The 19,359-nt window shown below is 36.4% G+C and overlaps 3 protein-coding genes across 3 annotated transcripts; 2 read left to right on the top strand and 1 right to left on the bottom strand.

Annotated features, from left to right (window-relative positions):
- The first annotated feature begins 378 nt into the window (after positions 1–378).
- Positions 379–1,732, top strand: LOC132173958 (polyubiquitin). The gene has a single exon (XM_059585651.2). It carries the CDS (start codon positions 676–678, stop codon positions 1,594–1,596), a length of 921 nt encoding a protein of 306 aa, XP_059441634.2. The 5' UTR covers positions 379–675; the 3' UTR covers positions 1,597–1,732.
- Positions 1,733–1,800: 68 nt separating this feature from the next.
- LOC132173959 (uncharacterized) lies at positions 1,801–5,068 on the bottom strand. Its single transcript, XM_059585652.2, has 3 exons — positions 4,702–5,068; positions 4,084–4,206; positions 1,801–2,167 (listed from the first exon to the last, which is right to left on the bottom strand). The coding sequence occupies exons 1-3, from the start codon at positions 4,966–4,968 to the stop codon at positions 2,030–2,032; spliced, it is 528 nt and encodes a 175-aa protein (XP_059441635.2). The 5' UTR covers positions 4,969–5,068; the 3' UTR covers positions 1,801–2,029.
- A 7,786-nt stretch (positions 5,069–12,854) lies between these two features.
- On the top strand, positions 12,855–18,808 carry LOC132173906 (65-kDa microtubule-associated protein 1). The gene is made up of 11 exons (XM_059585575.2): positions 12,855–12,986; positions 13,986–14,041; positions 14,160–14,252; positions 14,353–14,556; positions 14,703–14,960; positions 15,073–15,288; positions 16,019–16,174; positions 16,264–16,575; positions 17,310–17,397; positions 17,956–18,104; positions 18,293–18,808. Exons 3-11 carry the CDS (start codon positions 14,181–14,183, stop codon positions 18,593–18,595), a joined length of 1,758 nt encoding a protein of 585 aa, XP_059441558.2. The 5' UTR covers positions 12,855–12,986; positions 13,986–14,041; positions 14,160–14,180; the 3' UTR covers positions 18,596–18,808.
- Positions 18,809–19,359: the final 551 nt, after the last annotated feature.

The following is a 19,359-nucleotide window of genomic DNA, read 5'->3' as shown; positions in this document are numbered from 1 at the left end:
AAGTTGGAAGAATTTTTTCTAAAACCAGCTTGAAATGGAGGAAATCTTTGTCCTATAAATACATATATAGTTGGAAAATAGGAAGCAAATTTGTTTTGCTAGCCTATGTCAATCTATTGTTTTTTACTGTCTTTATTCAATGAAAATTAATCTTCCTGACATTCTCAACAGGAGTAAATGATAAATTGAATCTTTGCAGAAGTCTAGACACCTAAATTAAATTCTCTAATGAAGTATGCATTCGATTTGAAGTTATTTTTGAAACCTATAACTTATGATGTAATCATGGGAATTAATTTTATATATATATTTTCTATAAATAATAAATAATAATAAAGGAAAGGAAAGGAAAGGAAAGGACCAACCGAGCAAGCATAGAATTTGGATATTTGGCGACGTGGCGACCAAGAAATTTGTGGAAGCCATCGAGAGGGACGCGAGCCGAGAGTCGTGGGAATATTTATGGATGACCAAGAAATTTCCCGCAACTTCCGAATCATCGAAGGAATTAAGGAACGCATACGATTACGTCATAGAGTTGAGTCGGCTAAGGTCTTCTATATAACGACGCCTTCTCCCCTACTCTCCATTCATCAATCTCTCATCGTAAATCTTTCCCATTGATTTCATCTCTTTTCACAACTTAGCCAAAGTTTAAGCTAGCTTAGACGAAAGATGCAGATCTTCGTGAAAACTCTAACCGGCAAGACCATCACTCTCGAGGTCGAGAGCTCCGACACCATCGACAACGTAAAGGCCAAGATCCAGGACAAAGAGGGCATCCCGCCGGATCAGCAGCGCCTTATCTTCGCCGGGAAGCAATTGGAGGACGGTCGCACCCTCGCCGACTACAACATCCAGAAGGAGTCGACTCTCCACCTCGTGCTCCGCCTCCGTGGCGGCATGCAGATCTTCGTCAAAACCCTAACGGGGAAGACCATAACCCTAGAGGTCGAGAGCTCTGACACCATTGACAACGTCAAGGCTAAGATCCAAGACAAGGAAGGCATACCTCCGGACCAGCAGCGCCTGATATTCGCCGGTAAGCAGTTGGAGGACGGCCGTACCCTCGCCGACTACAATATCCAGAAGGAGTCGACCTTGCATCTGGTTCTCCGATTGAGGGGAGGGATGCAGATCTTCGTCAAGACCCTAACCGGGAAGACCATCACCCTCGAGGTCGAGAGCTCCGACACCATCGACAACGTCAAGGCCAAGATACAGGACAAGGAAGGCATTCCTCCGGATCAGCAGCGCCTGATCTTCGCCGGGAAGCAATTGGAAGACGGCCGCACCCTCGCCGACTATAACATCCAGAAGGAGTCGACATTGCATCTGGTGCTCCGATTGAGGGGAGGGATGCAGATATTTGTGAAGACTCTGACAGGGAAGACGATAACGCTGGAGGTGGAGAGCTCGGACACCATAGATAACGTGAAGGCAAAGATACAGGACAAGGAAGGGATTCCTCCGGACCAGCAGAGACTCATCTTTGCCGGGAAGCAGTTGGAGGACGGTCGCACCCTCGCCGACTACAACATTCAGAAGGAGTCCACCCTCCACCTTGTCCTCCGCCTCCGCGGTGGTCATCGCTAATTGATTTTCCTTTCCCTTCTGCTTTTGTGGGTGCTGCTGATTAAGCCTGCCTTGGCTTTTAGCATAGTAGTTAATGAATAAGTGAATAAAAACGTTTCAATGTAATTACTATTTCTCTTCTCTGAATCGAATTATGCTAGTAGCTTGTTAAAATTTCTGGCTTTTGTTTTCTTTCAAGTAAAAGGATTAGAAAAGAAATTACTCTAAACAAAAGATACGAAAAACCATTAGATTTACAGCCATAGCGACAACAGAAAAAACACGGGTTATGTTAGCTAGAGAGGAGACACAACATATACAGGCACTAAAATGATGAAACCAGCCTACAACTTAATTACAAGATTGTACGACATGCAATGTCCACAAGGTCGCCAAATGCTCCGACTTCATCTTATTGCAGGAGCAATTTCTTTTTTTTATTTATTTTTTCAAGTCAGTTTGTCTTCAGAAAGAAATCAACATCAATGCTGCCACTCTTCATCTGACTCTCTGTGTTCTGGCCTACAGAATCAAGGTTGTCATTGTGGCCTTCCAAGCACAAACCCAAATCCAAATAACTTACATTTGAATCCTGCAAGCCAAATTCATTCTTGTCAGATTCGAGCATAAGACAAACTTATTTAATTTGTCATGAGTTATCTTTCAAGAATTTTCCATTAAAATTTGCAAAATGTTTCCCAAATCATCCTACTTGCTAGAAAGAAGGTGAGGAATAAGAAGAATTTCCACCTTCATGATACTAGAGCTGAAACTAATACATCTGCACACTTGCTTCTATATGTGAACCAAAAATCATACACTAAAAACATTTTACTCTTATGACTCCAAAACAATCAGTGGGGATGTTAGTATATAGGACACTAAAGACTCCAAAACAATCTTCTCATAGACAAAGCTCAAACAACTTGACCAAGGCATAGAGACTTATAGTGGTAATATCTATACAAAGGAGTCCCCAGAAAGGAAATTGACATGTTGTGGGATGATGAGTCCTGGTTATGGGCATGACAGACCAATACATCTTCAAACATCTAGCAGTTCACTAACATGTTGATATTAACTTCAGTGATGATGCATAATAAAATCTATCGCCAGTTACAAGGAGTAATGTCACACCAAGGATATTGAACCCAATTTTATCCCTACAATGTGGAATGACTACTGGAAATCCATTTAATCACTCAAGACTACAATTCCACATATTTGTCAGCAGAAATTGCTAGATGAGTGGCCTCAGCTTCAGAAAACAGCATCTATTATCCCTCATATTAATTCATCAGCATATTGGTCTGTTCTGGGGACAATAGATATTTGAAAAAAATATTTCCGATATCTTGAAGTACTTTTCCATATTTCGACTACCAATAAAATGCATTTTAAATCAACTTCATGAAGCATGGTCTCTACAGGCGTCAAGGGGTAAACACCAATGCATCATTAGTCGCACTGATGCACTAATTACAATGCAATTACATCAGCACAGCCTCAAACGAGACATTATAATATCTTCAAACCAACCTAGAGACACTATGTACTTGGGTTGTTTCTCAACTATTTGTATAGCCGTATTGGATCCTACATATCTCTAATCTACACAGCCAAAATTGTAAAACCACCACCCTGAAAATTATCCCGCAGTCCCTAACATTGCTGTATCAAGAATGATGGCCATAAAAGTTTACTCAATAAATTTATCTCATTTGTCTAACAGTAATCAAATACTTGAAGTTGTTAATTGATAAGTATGCGGCAAACTTTCATGGGCCCCTATTTAAGAGCTTGACCTTACATTTATGAATGTGGTACACTTTTTCTAAATCCAGTTCATAATAGCAAGAGTTTTTGTTAACTATGATCTACCAAAGATCGTGAAATATGTTTCTGCCTGCATAAAATCCTAGGAACACAAAGAAATCATATTATTATTATGTAATTCGTAGTATGTATTATAATCTAAACTAAATGTTCCATATTTCTTGCTCTGTTATAATATCATATAAATACATCGGCACGAAGAAATCCTGATATCAAACATGCTATGTGATTGTGTTAGGATCTTACATTTCTAACCTATTACCAATTCAACATAGCTCAATACGTTGTGAGTCGTGACAATTCAAATAAAAAATGAATATGGTTTTCTCATTTTGTTCGCTTTTCACTAATATCTGTACAAACAAACATAGCATAATAAAATTGTCAAAAAAGCATAAGCAGATGAACTCTCGATGTAGCAAATCCAAGGGCCAAACCATGCTCCATTATCATTTCATTATACTTAATTAGCTTTGATAGAAAATTACTTCCAACTTCCAAAGATGAATCCTTGAATATGAGAACATCTACATATATTCCAGCCTGACTAAAAGCAAAGGAAAGAACAATGGGCTCTAATAAAAAACAAAGGGAGAATAACAAAATTCTCGAATAGAAAGAACACGAGAATTTAGAGTGAGTCAGAACCTAAGTCAGACCTAACAACATCACCTGAGTTCCTTTCTTCAAATCTTCATCCATGTCCGGCTTCATAGATTGGTTGGTCTGACTCATGTTAGCATCATCTTCGGACTTTTTGATGCCCGCCTTGCTCTGTTCTTCTAGCACAGCAATCTGCACAATTACCAGTGATTAACCCTTGCTCATAATTCAAAAAAAAAAAAAAAATCAAATCAAATCAAAATTTCTTTTCTAGTGTAAGAATTCGCAATTGAATGATGCGGTTGATAGAAGTTATTACCTAAAGAAATCAGTCAGGGATGAGTTTCATGGAAACCATAGCATTAGTCGAAATTTCTTACACTTTTTGTAAGAACCCTCAAGACCAAGTTTGATTCAATTTTACAGAACACACAAATTGAAGAATCTACTAAAAGATTGAAACTTTATAGCCAAAAACCAAAAACCCATATGTAAATTCATCTCTAAACATCAGCCTAGAACAGAACATCAGCTCAAATACTATGTCGTACAACATGTCCAAAACCAAAACCCTTGAAAGTGGCAACCACAACACAAACCAGGTCAAACCAAAATAACAACCACAACTTAATTCCCAGAAACCCTATATATTCCCAAATAGTACATGCATACAGTATATGTACTTACAGGAGTGTAGCGGAACTTGCGTCTCGGCGGCTCTTCGGCGGAGCCAGCCGAGCCGGAATCGGCGACTGTGCTGGAAGAGATGGGGGTCCACCGGCAGAGGACGAGGCGAGAGCTATTGCCGCCGTTGGATTGGGGATGGGAGCTGTGGTAGGATTGCGGCACGTGGACCCACCTCTTCTTCCACTTCCTCACTGGGCCACTGAACACTGCGGCGGCTGGGCCGTACCGGGAAGATGCCCGGCCCAGCCTCGACCCGACTCCCTCCATCGTCGGACCCCCCCGGACAGTCTGGCGCTCCGGCGGTGTGTGTAGGGGTTTGTGTTTGTGGTCGTAAACAGTGTGCAGTACTAGAAGTCACTGCGACGCCGACAATAGTACAGTTAAATGGAGCGCAAGATTAAAAATAAAAAAAGTAAAATAGAGAAAATTAAAACGACGCCGTTGCAACCGTCACTTTTTAACCTAAGGGCACATTGCAAATTTGCAACCCATGCTAAATTAAATTAGTATGATATATTAATAAAATTGGTAGTCTGGGAAGATAATAATGAATGATCACATTATCCTATAATTGCTATTAAATTGGATTAATTCCACTTAAAATCTAAATTTTTTTTTTTTTTTTTACATGTCCACATAAGAGGGGGAAGAAGATTCAAACTAGTGACCTCCGCTTCATTAGGCGGCGTAGTTCTAGCCGATTGAGCTAACTCTTGAGGACAAAGTCTACAACTATAATTGAAATAAGTCAAAATGAAATCTGATTGATGAGGGGTCAAAGTATAAATTGGGATCTTAAAAATAAATAAATAAATAAATTTATATGGGACTCAGAAGCCATAACAAAAAATAACCTTTTGGGTCGACATGAGGCCCAGCCGTCAGAAGCCCATAACAGAGACCTAATGCAAAAGGTTTTTTCAAATATTTTTTTTTTTCTAAGCAAATTGAAAAAAAAAAAAAAAAAATTGTTATACAGAAAAAAAATGCAAAAGGTTTATTTAAACAAGCCCGAGTGTTGTTTATAGTACCATAGCTTTTATTTTCTTACAAATTTACGTGGCAATACAATTCCATGACACTTATAATGTTAACTACTAAAATAATGAATTGTTATGTGATACTCATTTTCATAAAATATAAATTGACAAGTGAATTTATTAAAAAAAAAATTATAATATCCCAAACGTTCACTATAAATCTAATATGGGTTGCCATTTGAATCAATTGGCCCATTCTATTATTATTATTATTTTTTTTTTTAACTATTGACCTCTGCTTTATGAAGCGTAATCTACAGTTAATTAAGCTACCCCTTAAAGATCATTCTATTTATTCTGCCACGTAAGTGATGGTGTTAATTCTTGACACACAACTGAGGCAGACAAAAACAAAAATTATGGCCTACAACTTTTTTTATGGAAAGCTATCATGATGGCTCCTAAAAAAAAAGTATCAAATAAAAGATCATTTTGCTTGAGCTCTTATCTTGAAACCTATGAAGTGACAAAAACTTTATATAATTACATGATTTCAGCTTTTTAAGCTTTGCCAAAGCACACAAAAAACAAATTTATAGCCTGCTTTTCTGTGAAAATACCTTTTATTGGCACTTTTAATGCATGTTTTTGGTACCCATATAATACACCTAGTGTTTACCAGGGCAAAATTAGTCAATTAACATTTTTCTTTTTAGGCAAATATATATATATATATATATATAAGAGCAAAGACAACTTTAGGAAGTGCTTGAGATTTTGCCTTTTGGAGCTTTTTGCTATTGCTTCTTTGATTGTATTTGTAGTGTATGGACTTGTTCTTGTTTTGTACCCTTTTGCTAGGGAGATTAATATATTGGAAAGATTTATTAAAGATCATAATTTAGCATATTATAAGAGATTCATTTATCAATCCAGTCACTTTAATGTTATAATTTAAATTACTAGTAATTCAGACAAAATCCATCAAACAAGTTTTAAAGGACCCACTTCTTATTTAGACAAATAAATTCTATAAATAATAGAGTAGTAATTTTTGCAACACTAACGTGATTGAACAGTAAGCACGCCAGTGTTAAAATATTATTATTATTTTTTTACTGTTTAAATATTATTTTAATAATATTTTATAATATTTTAACACTGACGTGCTTACTGTTAGGCACGCCGGAGTTGCAAAAATCACTACTCTAAATAATATCTCACTTTTTCTTTTTCTTTTTCTTTTTTTATAGATAATAATATCTCACATTTAATCTCTCAAAATTGTGATGAGGGCCATAGGAATATGGAAGGGTGTGACGGTCCACAAAGCATGTGAGGGTTTTGGAGGATTCAATGCACCCAAACAAGTCCAACACCAAATCCTGTCGAGGTCACATGAAGCAAGGCCTACAAAGGTGTTCCTATTGGTCTATTGTTTCTCGGATTTCGGACACAACATGATCCCCTGTTAAATCCATCCAGGTGGAAGTCAATCACTCGTCAATATTACCCTACTCCCAATTTAATAATACCACTCAAATAGTCAAATCCTATAACTACCTGTCAACCTATAATTTAATAAAACATAATTATAAAAAAATAAAATAAAATAAAAGATGAATAAATAAGTTAGCCACCGCCCCATCATTTTAAACTCCATTAAGATTTATTGTTTTATTAAAGGAAAATATATAATAAATCTCTGAGTCAATCTTTCAAAATTTTAATATCTTTAAGTTTTTTTCTTTTTTTTGAAAATTTAGTCTCTGAATCAATTGAAATGATAATAAAATTCTTGCCGTTAAAATTTTTTAACAGACATTAAAGAAATTCAAAATAGATCGTTTTACTTCATTAAAATATTAATTTTTTATTAATTTAATTTTAAAAATTAAATCTAAAAAAATTAAGGGTGGCCAGGGGTAGCAGCGCCACCACCCAACTCCTATGGGGTGGTCGCCAAACCACCCCGGGGGGGGTGTGGGGTGGCCCGCAGGCCACCTCTCCACCCATGTGGTGGCTCGCGACCACCCCAAACCACCCATAGGGTGGCTGCGAGCCACCCCAAACCACCCAAGGGGTGGCTCGAACCACCCCATGGGTGGTTTGGGCTGGCCCGCAGGCCACTCCAAACCCCCTGAGGTGGGCAAACCACCCCATAGGGGTTGGGTGGTAGCCCGCTGTCACCCCTGACCACCCTTATTTTTATTTTTATTTTTTTTTAGATTTAATTTTTTAAATTAAATTAATAAAAAAATTAATATTTTAATTGAGTAAAACGGTGCATATTGAATTTCTTTAACATCTGTTAAAAAATTTTAACGACAAGGATTTTATTGTCATTTCAATTGATCCATAAACTAAATTTTGAAGAAAAAAAAACTTAAGGATATTAAAATTTTGAAAGACTGACTAAGGGATATGTTATACATTTTCCCTTTTATTAATTCACATATAGGAAATCATCAATAAAAAATAGGAGAGCATTTATTTAAAAATTAATATTTTGTTACATTTAATTTAACGGTGATACATAATGTCACGTCATTAAAAAGTTTAAATAAAATTTTCACAATAAAATGAATATTCTTTATTCTCTAAATCCATCAATAATAGGTATAGTTTTTTTTTTTTAATTTTTTTTTTTTTATTATTTTTTATGTCCACACAAAAGAGGGGAAAAGGAAATCGAACTAGTGACCTACATTTCATAAGGAGTGATCCCCAGCTAATTGAGCTACTCTTTGAAGACATGTATAATTTCATTTTTATTGGTAGCAAAGGAAAAATAATTGGGCTGGTGCTAGGGGTGGTTCGGCCACCCCTTTGGCTGGGCGGAGGGTTGCCTTTGAAACCTTGAGGGTTTATTTGTCACAACCTCAAACTTATGGATGAATATTAATCGGAGATTTTCATTTTTTAAATGTCATAAATTATACTTTTATTTCACAATGCCAATGTGACAGTTTCAACTAATTTTTTATTTTTTAAATGAAGAATTGTTTGGGACTGTCATATCAACATTATGATATAAACATGTTATATATATCATCACTCGCATCCCCCCGCCCCCAAAAAAAAAATTGACAGTAAATTTCTGTCCTTGCTCATACACCATTTGATGTCGACATAGTAGTTTCAATTAATTCTTTTGTTTTACTTTTAATAAGGATTGATCCAAATGTTGGTTAAGACTAACACATCAATATTGTAAGATATTTATAAAATAAAAATAGAATTTATAGTATTATTCAAAATATTAAAATCTTGAGGCATGTGAAGGTGAAGGGCTAGAGTTTGGTAAGTGACGAATTAGGAGATTCATAATTATTTTGTTAGCAAATGTGAATGATGGGTATCATAAGTAATCATATAATTATCTAATAATGTATGTACGTAACAACCTCCTCCCTCTTTCCTTTTAATTCAAAACCCAATTATGATTATGAGTGGAAAAAAGCTCTAAAAATATGAAAAAGGCTTTTTATGCGATGCTTTTGGTTTTGGATAGAGACCTATTTGATTCGTGATGACACCTATGTAGTGACAAAGCCCTTTGCCCCCACAAATCTCCTTTTCTTTTACACACACACCCATACTATTATTATTTATTTATTTATTTAGGAAATGATTGTGAATGTTCTATTACTCCTTTCAAGTCACCAAGCATAAGCCCTTTATTCTCGAATTTATTACACAAATGCCATTTCTATATATTTTTTTATTATTATTGGGAAGCACTTTTAGGGAAACTTCTGGTTTATGTATTTATTTTTGGTTTTATCAACACAGAAGAATAAGTGGATTGCACGCTAAACCTTTAATAAAGATTAAAGAATACTTGTGAAGATCAGGAAAGTAAAGCACAAAGAAGGGTCAGTATGCATGATGCTTAAATCATAATTTTTCTCCAAGAAATAGAAGAAGGGTGTTTAGCTAAAACTGAACATATCTTTGAATTACTTAATTACTTTTTCTTCATGGAGTGTTTTTAGTGTGATGTTGGTTTAAAAATAGGTTTATGGGCTAACGGATTTGATTATGTAACCCCGCTCTATTAGTCTCACATTCTTGAGCCTTGATAATAAATGGATGTCAATAATTCATATAGTAGTGACTAGGATATAGTAAATATATCCTCTGCTAGTTTAAAAGGCTTCATCGAGAATAGGCTTGAATCTCCTTCTAGAGGGGCTTATTATATGGTACACCAATCAGCTTTTGATAAAGGAATTGAGGGTGAAAAAAAAATTAGAATGAAAAAGATTTTTTAATTCAAATTATTAAATTAACATTTGTAATAATCACATGCTCTAAAAACATATATTAATTTATTATACTAAATTAAATAATAGTTTAAAAAAAAAAAAAAAAAAAAAAAAGAACTTGCCTTAGTGCTGTGAAAGTAACCTTTTTTTTTTTGAACTGTCTATATTTAATTCAATTTTTTTGCTATAAACAAAAAAGGTAAAATAAAATTTAAACCTTTAAAACAACTATAGCACATGGTATATATAATAATAATAATAATTTATTCCAAATGAATTTAAAGGGAAAGGTTTGTCCTACCAAAAGGACATACAAATACAAGTACAATAACACTACTCTTTGAAAGGTTCGAACCTGTCTTGGTTTTTAACGTTGAGAGGACTTGCACTTAAATGCAAGCTACTAAATTGTACTCCTCTCGCTTCAGCCTCAACCAAAAGCTGCTGAAAATGGTTCAAATAAGTGCACACCATCAAAGCTTATTATTAAAGCTATTGAGCTGCCAACAAGCAACTCAACTTGTTTCTTACCTAATTAAACAAGGATAAAGTTTATGTTTTATTTAAAGGTTAATTACTTTTTTTAATACTTAAATTTTCACATTTTTTAATTTTTTAATTTTTTTTACATAAGTTTCAATTTGTATCACAGATGGTACTTAACTTATGGATAAATACTAAGTTAGTACATTCATCACTATTCCATAAGCCAAACTAACAGACTGACATGAATGTGGTTTTAGTCACCCCATGCGGCTTGTATGGGGTGGCCGAACCACTCCTAACGCCATTGGGAGTGGTTTAGCTACTTCCAATGGCTAAAAAAGGGGAGTCGAAACCACTCCAAAGGCCTTAGGGGTGGCCAAGTCACCCCCTAAAGGCCATAGGGGTGGTTGAACCAACCCCAGACTGGCTGAAACAACCCCCATTGCAATCTTTTAGTTTGGTTGATAGAATAGTGGCGAAGGTTTTAAACTGGTATTTATCCATAAGTCATATACCAACTATAATACGAATTGAAACCTATGTAGAAAAATATAAAAACGTGAAAATCTAAGTACTAAAAATAAAATTAACCATTCATTTAATTCTCACACATTTGATTAAAAATGCACGTAGAAATCAAATAAATTTTAAACATGTGCTACTTTAATAGACTAAATTTTTTTAAAAAAAATCTTCAAACCCATTTAAAAAAAGAAAAAAAAGAAAAGAAAAGATAAAAAAAAAAACGAAGAAGCTTAATTTGATTACCAACCCATGTAGCCCATTATGTTAAACTTAAAGTAGGCCTTTAACATAGGCTCAAGTTCCACCACGCCATCATGTGTTTCATCCACCATTTATGCCATGTTCTTTTTTGGGGTTGATGGGGCTCTTTAGATTGGACTGTTCAAAGTTCGATCTATGTCCCTCTATCAAACCCACCTCGACATGCGCCCCTCCACCTCGCGCTCCGATCCCGCTCGCTTCCAACGGCTCTTGCCGCTTCTCATTCTAGCAACCCGCGACGGATCGTGACTAGCACGCGCTTGCACGTGATTTTTTTGCACTCTGGCCAGAATCTTCCGGTGGTGTTTTGTTGGCTTTTTTCTTAGTTTTTCGATATATTTTGTGGTCTTGGCCTTTTTGGTTGATGATGTGAGTAATTTATTGACTTGTGAGTCGAGGAGGATGGATGTTGTTACCTATGTATCAGTTTGTCTGTTTGTAACAGACCTATTTTTACAACTGAAGATTAGTCATAGATTAACAGATATTGATGTCATAAATTGGTCTTGAATTTAAGATTGTTATGTATGTATCTATGATGTTATAACCTCGTAGTTTCGGTTATGATTTTCTCAAAACTTTATGCTCTACGATGTAATAAGAGCTTTATGTTCGTGATCTTTCTTTTATTTAATGTGATCGGAATAATTTCTCTTAAAAAATAATAAAAATAAAGTAGGCATTTTAACCCAAATTGCATGCCCTACACTTCTCAATGCCGGCCTCAAAAAGTGGACATGGTCCCACAAAATTTGACTCACTCCGGTCAGTCTTGCTCAGCCGTTGGCCCTAGGCGCCATTGTTTCAAATCCGCGGACTGCTGAAGAAGAAACCGCCCTCGCCCCACAATGTTGTACAATTGGTGACTTTGATAACCACAATCATGAGGGTTTTAGAAATCAATCTTTTATTATTCTTGGTGCTTTATTTTAATATCATATCTCATTATTTCTTTGCCAATACACTAAATGAACATATTAATATACATGTATAATATCATTTTGAGTAATGCTACTTACTTTAATTTATTTTACCATGCCACGTTATATAAAACATAAAGACGTGATAATATTCAGTAGTCATTGAATATACATTCGTATAATAATGATTTGAGAAATGTTATATATCACGTCAATATCTTACAAATATTTCCTTATACTAAAGTGCTATAACGTCCTATTAATTATTCATTCTTACATTTAAATATTGGGTTGATGTAGTAGTGTTTATCAATATTTGATTTATTTATTATCATCACAATAAAATGAGACATGATATGTAAAGTAATGCTCAAACCTATATTTTTATCTTACAATATTAAGGTGAGTTTTCAACTAATATTTAAATTAGTCATAATAAAAAAAATAGTATATTAATTAAAATTAACACTTTAATATTATAAAATAGCTGTGAAATAAAAATATTTTAAATAAGATTTATTGAATAATAACCATACACCAGTCAAAGAGTCAAACCAGCAACTCCAGTCTCCACAGAAGTCACACTCTCTAGTGTCATATTCGTAAATAACGCGGGAAACACGGGGCATTTCCAGAATAGACTTTCCATACAATCAGACATAGCAAAAGAGGGCCCCACGCCGTCCGTCCATTTTCCTCTGCGCGCTCTCTCTCTCTCTCTCTCTCTCCTTTGGTGACTTCTATCCCTCACTGTCTTTCTCTGTCTCTCACAAACACTGAGGCAAGGCTGCTTAGATCTGAAACCACAAACCCCAAAGCCCAAGCTCCAAGGACGGTCTGGGGTAAGCGTTTTCTCTCTGCTCAACTCTCAACTCTTCTTTTTGTTCCATTCTTTCGTCAATAATGTAGCCATTTCTGCGCCACTCTCAAGACTGAAATCTTATTATCTAAGTGCTGTTTGGTTTCTGGGTTATGGTTGTCTTGATCCAGAACAGGGAGAGATCTGGGTGTTCTTGGAAAAGCTCTTGTTTTGATTGTGTCAAATGTAGGATTTATAGTTAGTGGTTGATGATAGATTTCTCTCTCTCTCTCTCTCTCTCTTTCTCTCTTTTTGGGGTGGGGTGTTGAAAATGTGGGCTTTGTGTTGTAGAGGCTTGGATTTTAAGTGAATTTTTAGTGATTGTGATATATGGGTTTCTAGCTTTGCTTGAGCTTGAGATCTTGTTCTTGAAGCTTGTTTCTTGGTTGATGGGGTCTGTAGCTTTGGATTTATTGATTTGATTTGGTTATTGAGTGGGTTCTGAGTAGATGCCACGTTTGTTTGGTTGATGAGAAAATGTGAAAGAATTTATCATTTGTGGGTTTGAGGGGATTGAACTAATGCTCTGTTTGGTTGATGGGAAAATTTTGGTAGGATACAATTGAACTTTTCGTTCTTTGGTTTGTGTCTTAATAATGAGAATCTTAAGCTATTAGTTGAAGGGAGGTTTTTGTTTTCTTGGCTCCCGAATAATGTGATGTTCAATAATCAAGATTCAGAATTTTGGTTTTGCTTTCTTTCTTCACATTCTCTTACTAATGAGATATGACTTTTATGATCTGTGATGGGAGCTTTATTTAGGCATCGAACTTCATAGGGGTTTAAGAAATGATTTTAAGAATTAGTTGGCAAATGATTTTATGATTCCTAATGTTGAACAAGTGTATTGGATGAATTGAATATCAACATTTTGTTGTGAGTCTTGTAGACTTTCTCATACTCCTTTCTTGTATCTTTCTCTAGTTACTATTATTCTTAAGCATTTCTACTGACGGGTTATCTATTTTAATGACTGATGCAGACAGGTTTGCATGAGATCCTTGTTCACTCAAGTGGTCTTTCTCGCTCGTCATTAAGGTATACAGATTTGGTTTTATGTTCCTTCTGCTTTTGTGTACTTTGGAGAAGATGTCTTGATCCTGCCAGAAAGAGCATGGAATGACTTTATATGTTCCTTATACTCTCCGTAATGCAGGTTAGGTTGTGGTGTTGACGAATGGCGGTGACTGATGCACGCAATCCCCTTCTTGGAGAATCAACATGTGGTTCTTTACTGCAGAAACTGCAGGTAAATTTATCTTTCTTATTTGGACTGCCAGCCTGGGTTTAATGCTCATATGTATGGTCTATGCATTTTGTCTTCTAAATTATTGCATTATCTGCTGCAGGAAATATGGGATGAGGTTGGGGAAAGTGATGAGGAACGGGACAAGATGCTCCTTCAGTTAGAGCAGGACTGCTTGGACGTATACAAGAAGAAGGTTGAGCTGGCTGCAAAGTCCAGAGCACAGCTTCTTCAGGCCTTGTCAGATGCCAAACTTGAACTTTCCACTCTTCTATCAGCCCTTGGAGAAAAGAGTTTTATTGGAATTGTGAGCAGTTACTTAATTTATCCCTACATTGGCTAAAGTATTTTTGGAAGTGAAAGTAACTGCTATGATGATGCATTCAATATTATGTTTTAGTGTACATTGACAGATGAAGTGGTTTCCCATGGATTTCTTTGGTTTAATTACAGCCTGAGAAGACTTCAGGGACGATCAAGGAACAGCTTGCAGCCATAGCACCGGCACTTGAACAATTGTGGACACAAAAAGAGGAGAGAGTAAAGGATTTTTCTGATGTTCAGTCACAGATTCAAAAGATTTGTGGAGAAATTGCTGGAAACTTGAACCTTAACGATCAGACAGGGACTCCTGCAGTCGATGAAGCTGATCTATCCCTGAAAAAGTTGGATGAATATCATGCCCAACTTCAAGAACTTCAAAAAGAGAAGGTAAAACTTTTATATTGATGAACAATACATCACTTAGTGACAGATTTGACCATAACATTGGCAGATACTTGCATTGGGTTTGTGATTGCTAATTGGTTATTTTATTGGGCAGAGTGAAAGGTTGCACAAGGTCCTTGAGTTTGTGAGCACTGTGCACGATCTTTGTGCTGTCCTTGGGATGGACTTCTTCAGTACTGTTACCGAGGTTCATCCAAGTTTAAATGACTCTACTAGTGTGCAATCCAAAAGTATTAGTAATGATACTCTATCTAGACTGGCTAAGACGGTCTTAGCACTAAAAGATGACAAGAAGCAGAGGCTGCACAAGGTAACTTCTTTAGTTTTTGACTTTTGGTTCCCTACATTTTTTAACCTTGGTTTACAGTATTATTGCTTGGTAATGTGCCATATGTGCTACTGGATAGAAAACTGTGTCAACTTCTCCTCTCTCTCTCTCTCTCTCTCTCTCTCTATATATATATATATATATATATATATATATAAACATATTATAGTACATTTTTACTCGGACATAAAAAAATTTGTTCTTGTCTATACAAATTTTGTACTTTTTCTGCATAAAAATCTGTTATGTTGCCATTTTCTATCACTGGATTCATCCCTGAGAAGTTTTTGTTGCGATTTAGAATATGTTCACATAACAATTCTGTGAAGGTTCAATTTTTTTCACATGAGACATGTAGCAGAATTCGAACATCTTCCTTCGGTTTGAGAGATAAAAACTTTGGTTTCATGCGGTTGTTTCATTGTTGCTAGACACTTCATAGGGATTTAAAACGCACACTATATCATAAGGTAAGTTGTAAATGTCATTGTATAGTCATCTAAAGTATTATTTCGTTTCATATCAATGGGAGGTGCTGGTTCTGTATGTTTATTCTGAATGAGGTGCCACATTTCAGTTTCTTTGGTGTATTTTCTTCTCTATTTCGGCCTCCTGGACAGTTTTTGTATGCTTGGCTGCTTTGAGTTTTTGCTTGTTTGTTTGCATATTCCAATAAATTGATGTAACTTTAGCATGTATCGCTACTTCACAGCTCCAAGAGTTAGCCACTCAGCTAATTGATCTGTGGAATCTGATGGATACCCCCATCGAAGAAAGGAGATTATTTGACCATGTTACTTGTAACATATCTGCTTCAGTGGATGAAGTGACTGTTCCAGGGGCTCTTGCTCTGGATCTGATTGAGCAGGTATTTAAAGTCTGCTGAGTTCACGGAACTGTGAGATTGAATAAATGATGTTGGTTCTGTTTACTTATTTTCTTGTTATTTGTTGTAAGGCTGAGGTGGAAGTTGAAAGGCTTGATCAGCTGAAGGCAAGCAGGATGAAGGAAATTGCCTTTAAGAGGCAAGCAGAGCTTGAGGAGATATTTGCCCGTGCTCATATAGAAATAGATCCAGAGGCTGCTAGGGAAAAAATTATGGCGCTTATTGACTCTGGCAATGTTGAACCAACTGAATTACTCACTGACATGGATAATCAGATAGCAAACGCAAAAGAAGAATCTCTCAGCCGAAAAGATATATTGGACAAGGTCGAGAAATGGATGTCAGCCTGTGAAGAGGAGAGTTGGCTTGACGACTACAATCGGGTGTGTATAGTCTATCAAAATGCTATGGTTTTGACCACTGTGATGAGGGAAAAAAATGGGGTCATTTTGCCATATTGTTGTCATCTCTTTCAACTCTACACCATAAGATTGAAATAAATGCCTTTTACAATTGCCCTATGGGTGCAAGGATGGAGTTTGTCATTATGACTTTGCATGTGTGCAACTAACATGAATTCACAATTAGGTTAGATGTGTTGAATTCCACATCTAAACACTCTTACCCATGTCTACCTTTCCATCCATAGTATTTAGTTGTTGAGAACACAGTGGATTAGTGAAAATAAGATGCGAAATTCATTTTATTGTTGAAGGGTTCAAAGGGGGAAAAAACTGGGAAAGAATTGACTATGATATCTTCAGTGCCCCACTCTGCAAAGTAAATAAAGACTCACATTGCATCTCTCTTTTTCTCAAATGTACTTAAAGAGCTGGATTCATCACTTCAGTTCAGAGCGTTACTCTAGTTTTTCAGATATTCTCTGGAACCCAATAGATCCATTTGATAATTGCCTGCTTTGTAACATTATGTAAACTTGTACTCCCCCATTTCCTAGTAAGGAAACACGTCCATCTAACACTGACTAGAGACCAGCAAAAGGTAATCCTGACACAAGATTATGATACAAATGGTGGCAGATATTACAGGTGTGAACTTCCATCTGAATGTTTACCTCACTGCTGACTTTGGGTGTTTTTAATCCTTGTTGAAACAGGATGAAAACAGGTACAATGCAAGCAGAGGTGCACACTTAAACCTCAAGCGTGCAGAAAAAGCCCGAATTCTGGTCAACAAAATTCCAGGTATGTGTAGAACCAGAGGACTAACATAGTCGTAGCAGCTTAGTTGAACTTGCAGTTTTTGTATTTTGCAGAAGTTGATATGCATTGCTGGATGTCTGCAACTCCATGTATCTAGGTCTTTTACTGAGCGAGCTTTAGACATTAATGTATTTAGCAATTTGTTGCTTCATAAGGCTTCAGTATGGAGCTGGCTGCTGCTTGCATTCGTAGCCCTCATTTTACCTTAGCAGTGTGATGTCGCAAGCTTGTAGATGAGATGAATGGAGAGAGATCCCTTAATTTAGATCATGAACGGAAATTTACCATCTTCTAACCAATACTATGGAGACTAAATAAACTGTAGTGTTGATGGGTCTGACGGAAGTGAAATTATTATTTGTGGATTGCCTTAAGGTGGTAACTAGATTTTTATCTGGACTCCCAAAATATAGTAACTCCAAGAACTGTCTTCAGCCACCGATGGATGGCGTAATCTTTAACAATCTCCTAATTTGAGCTCTGCTTGAATGCATATGTGCCCTCAATTTCCAATTGATTTTTTTTTTCCTGGCTGTGCAGCACTGGTTGACACATTGGTTGCCAAAACTCGGGCATGGGAAGAAGATCGTGGCATATCATTTACTTATGACGGTGTTCCTCTTCTTGCCATGCTAGATGAATATGCCATGCTTAGGCATGAACGAGAAGATGAGAAACGGAGGATGAGGGTAAGCTTTGATTGACGGGGTGATCGAATGATTGCTGAGTACTGATCATTAGATGGGTTAAAGCATGTGCCTAAAGTTGAAAAGCATAATCCCTAACTCGAGCTTGTAGCTTGTCCTGCTGTTTCACATTTTACTATTTGGATTATTTCTCTTTCTCTGAATGGGGTTATAACCTTTGTGCTTTGTAGGACCAGAAGAAGTACACCGAGCAGCAAAACACAGAACAAGAAACCATTTTTGGTTCAAGGCCCAGTCCTGCTCGACCTGTTGGCACAAAGAAGGTAGTGGGCCCTCGTGCCAATGGCGGTGCCAACGGAACCCCTAGCAGACGGCTATCTCTTAATGCTCATCAAAATGGGTCCAGGTCCGCAGTGAAAGATGGAAAGAGGGATAATACTAGACCAGTTGCCCCTGTGAACTATGTAGCCATATCGAAAGACGATGATGCCTCCCATGTTTCTGGTTCTGACCCGGTTCCGGCTTCACCATGATGGTGATAAGAGAGAGAGATATGTAGGTTTACATCCTCGTGATGTTACTATTGTTACTACTTCTAGTTTGTGTTGTAGGAAATATGGTCTATGAAAACAGCGAGTAAAGTTGCAGATAAAACTGTTTGTAGCGTTGTGTGTGGTACTAACATTTCCAAGTTTTTTCAATCATGTTGCTTTGCCATAGCCTATACACAACCTTCCTTGTCGCTACCTTAAGGAACTCCCATCTTGCAATAATCACAACTTTCCTAGGCCAAGGAGGAAATTATTTCGCGTTTTAAGCTTTTGGAATCTGAATTGGCACAATTAGAAAGGGATCAAAGTTTGTGGTTTGGAAAAGAAATGTGATGGATGTCATGAGCATCTGGTGACTGCTAAGATTGAAGAGAGGAAGGCCTGGATTGGGATTTCTTATTAGGCTATCCGAATTTATGTAAATTTGGGCAAAACTTTCTTGCTTTGTGGGATCTTAGCAGGGGTGACCAGATTAACCGTTTTCTGTTTATCGATTGTCTACCTATTGCGACTAAACATACATTAATTGCCTATCGCCATAAGTTAGTTGGTAATTGGTTAAGGATTTTTATACCGACTTTGGTTCAGTTAATCGGTATAAATATTTTTTTATCGGTTAACCGAATTAACCAATAAGTAAACTATAATAAATAGTTTTTTTAGTCAAATGATGATTACGAGGGTATTAGTTAGGTTTTTTTAGTAGAACATATTAGTCGGCAGATTCTATGACTAATAACAAATGT

Source organism: Corylus avellana, chromosome 3, assembly GCF_965113065.1.
Source record: "Corylus avellana chromosome 3, dhCorAvel1.hap1.2, whole genome shotgun sequence".
Classification (NCBI taxonomy): Eukaryota; Viridiplantae; Streptophyta; class Magnoliopsida; order Fagales; family Betulaceae; genus Corylus; species Corylus avellana.
This window is presented reverse-complemented; position numbering and strand designations above follow the sequence as displayed.

Coding starts and splice junctions, on each gene's coding strand:
- LOC132173958 (XM_059585651.2), top strand. CDS start 676: ATGCAGATCTTCGTGAAAACTCTAACCGGCAAGACCATCACTCTCGAG.
- LOC132173959 (XM_059585652.2), bottom strand. CDS start 4,968: ATGGAGGGAGTCGGGTCGAGGCTGGGCCGGGCATCTTCCCGGTACGGC. Junction 4,207..4,701: donor GCAAGTTCCGCTACACTCCT/GTAAGTACATAT, acceptor GTAATTGTGCAG/ATTGCTGTGCTAGAAGAACA. Junction 2,168..4,083: donor ATTTGAAGAAAGGAACTCAG/GTGATGTTGTTA, acceptor TTTGGCTTGCAG/GATTCAAATGTAAGTTATTT.
- LOC132173906 (XM_059585575.2), top strand. CDS start 14,181: ATGGCGGTGACTGATGCACGCAATCCCCTTCTTGGAGAATCAACATGT. Junction 14,253..14,352: donor CTTTACTGCAGAAACTGCAG/GTAAATTTATCT, acceptor TATCTGCTGCAG/GAAATATGGGATGAGGTTGG. Junction 16,576..17,309: donor GGCTTGACGACTACAATCGG/GTGTGTATAGTC, acceptor TTGTTGAAACAG/GATGAAAACAGGTACAATGC.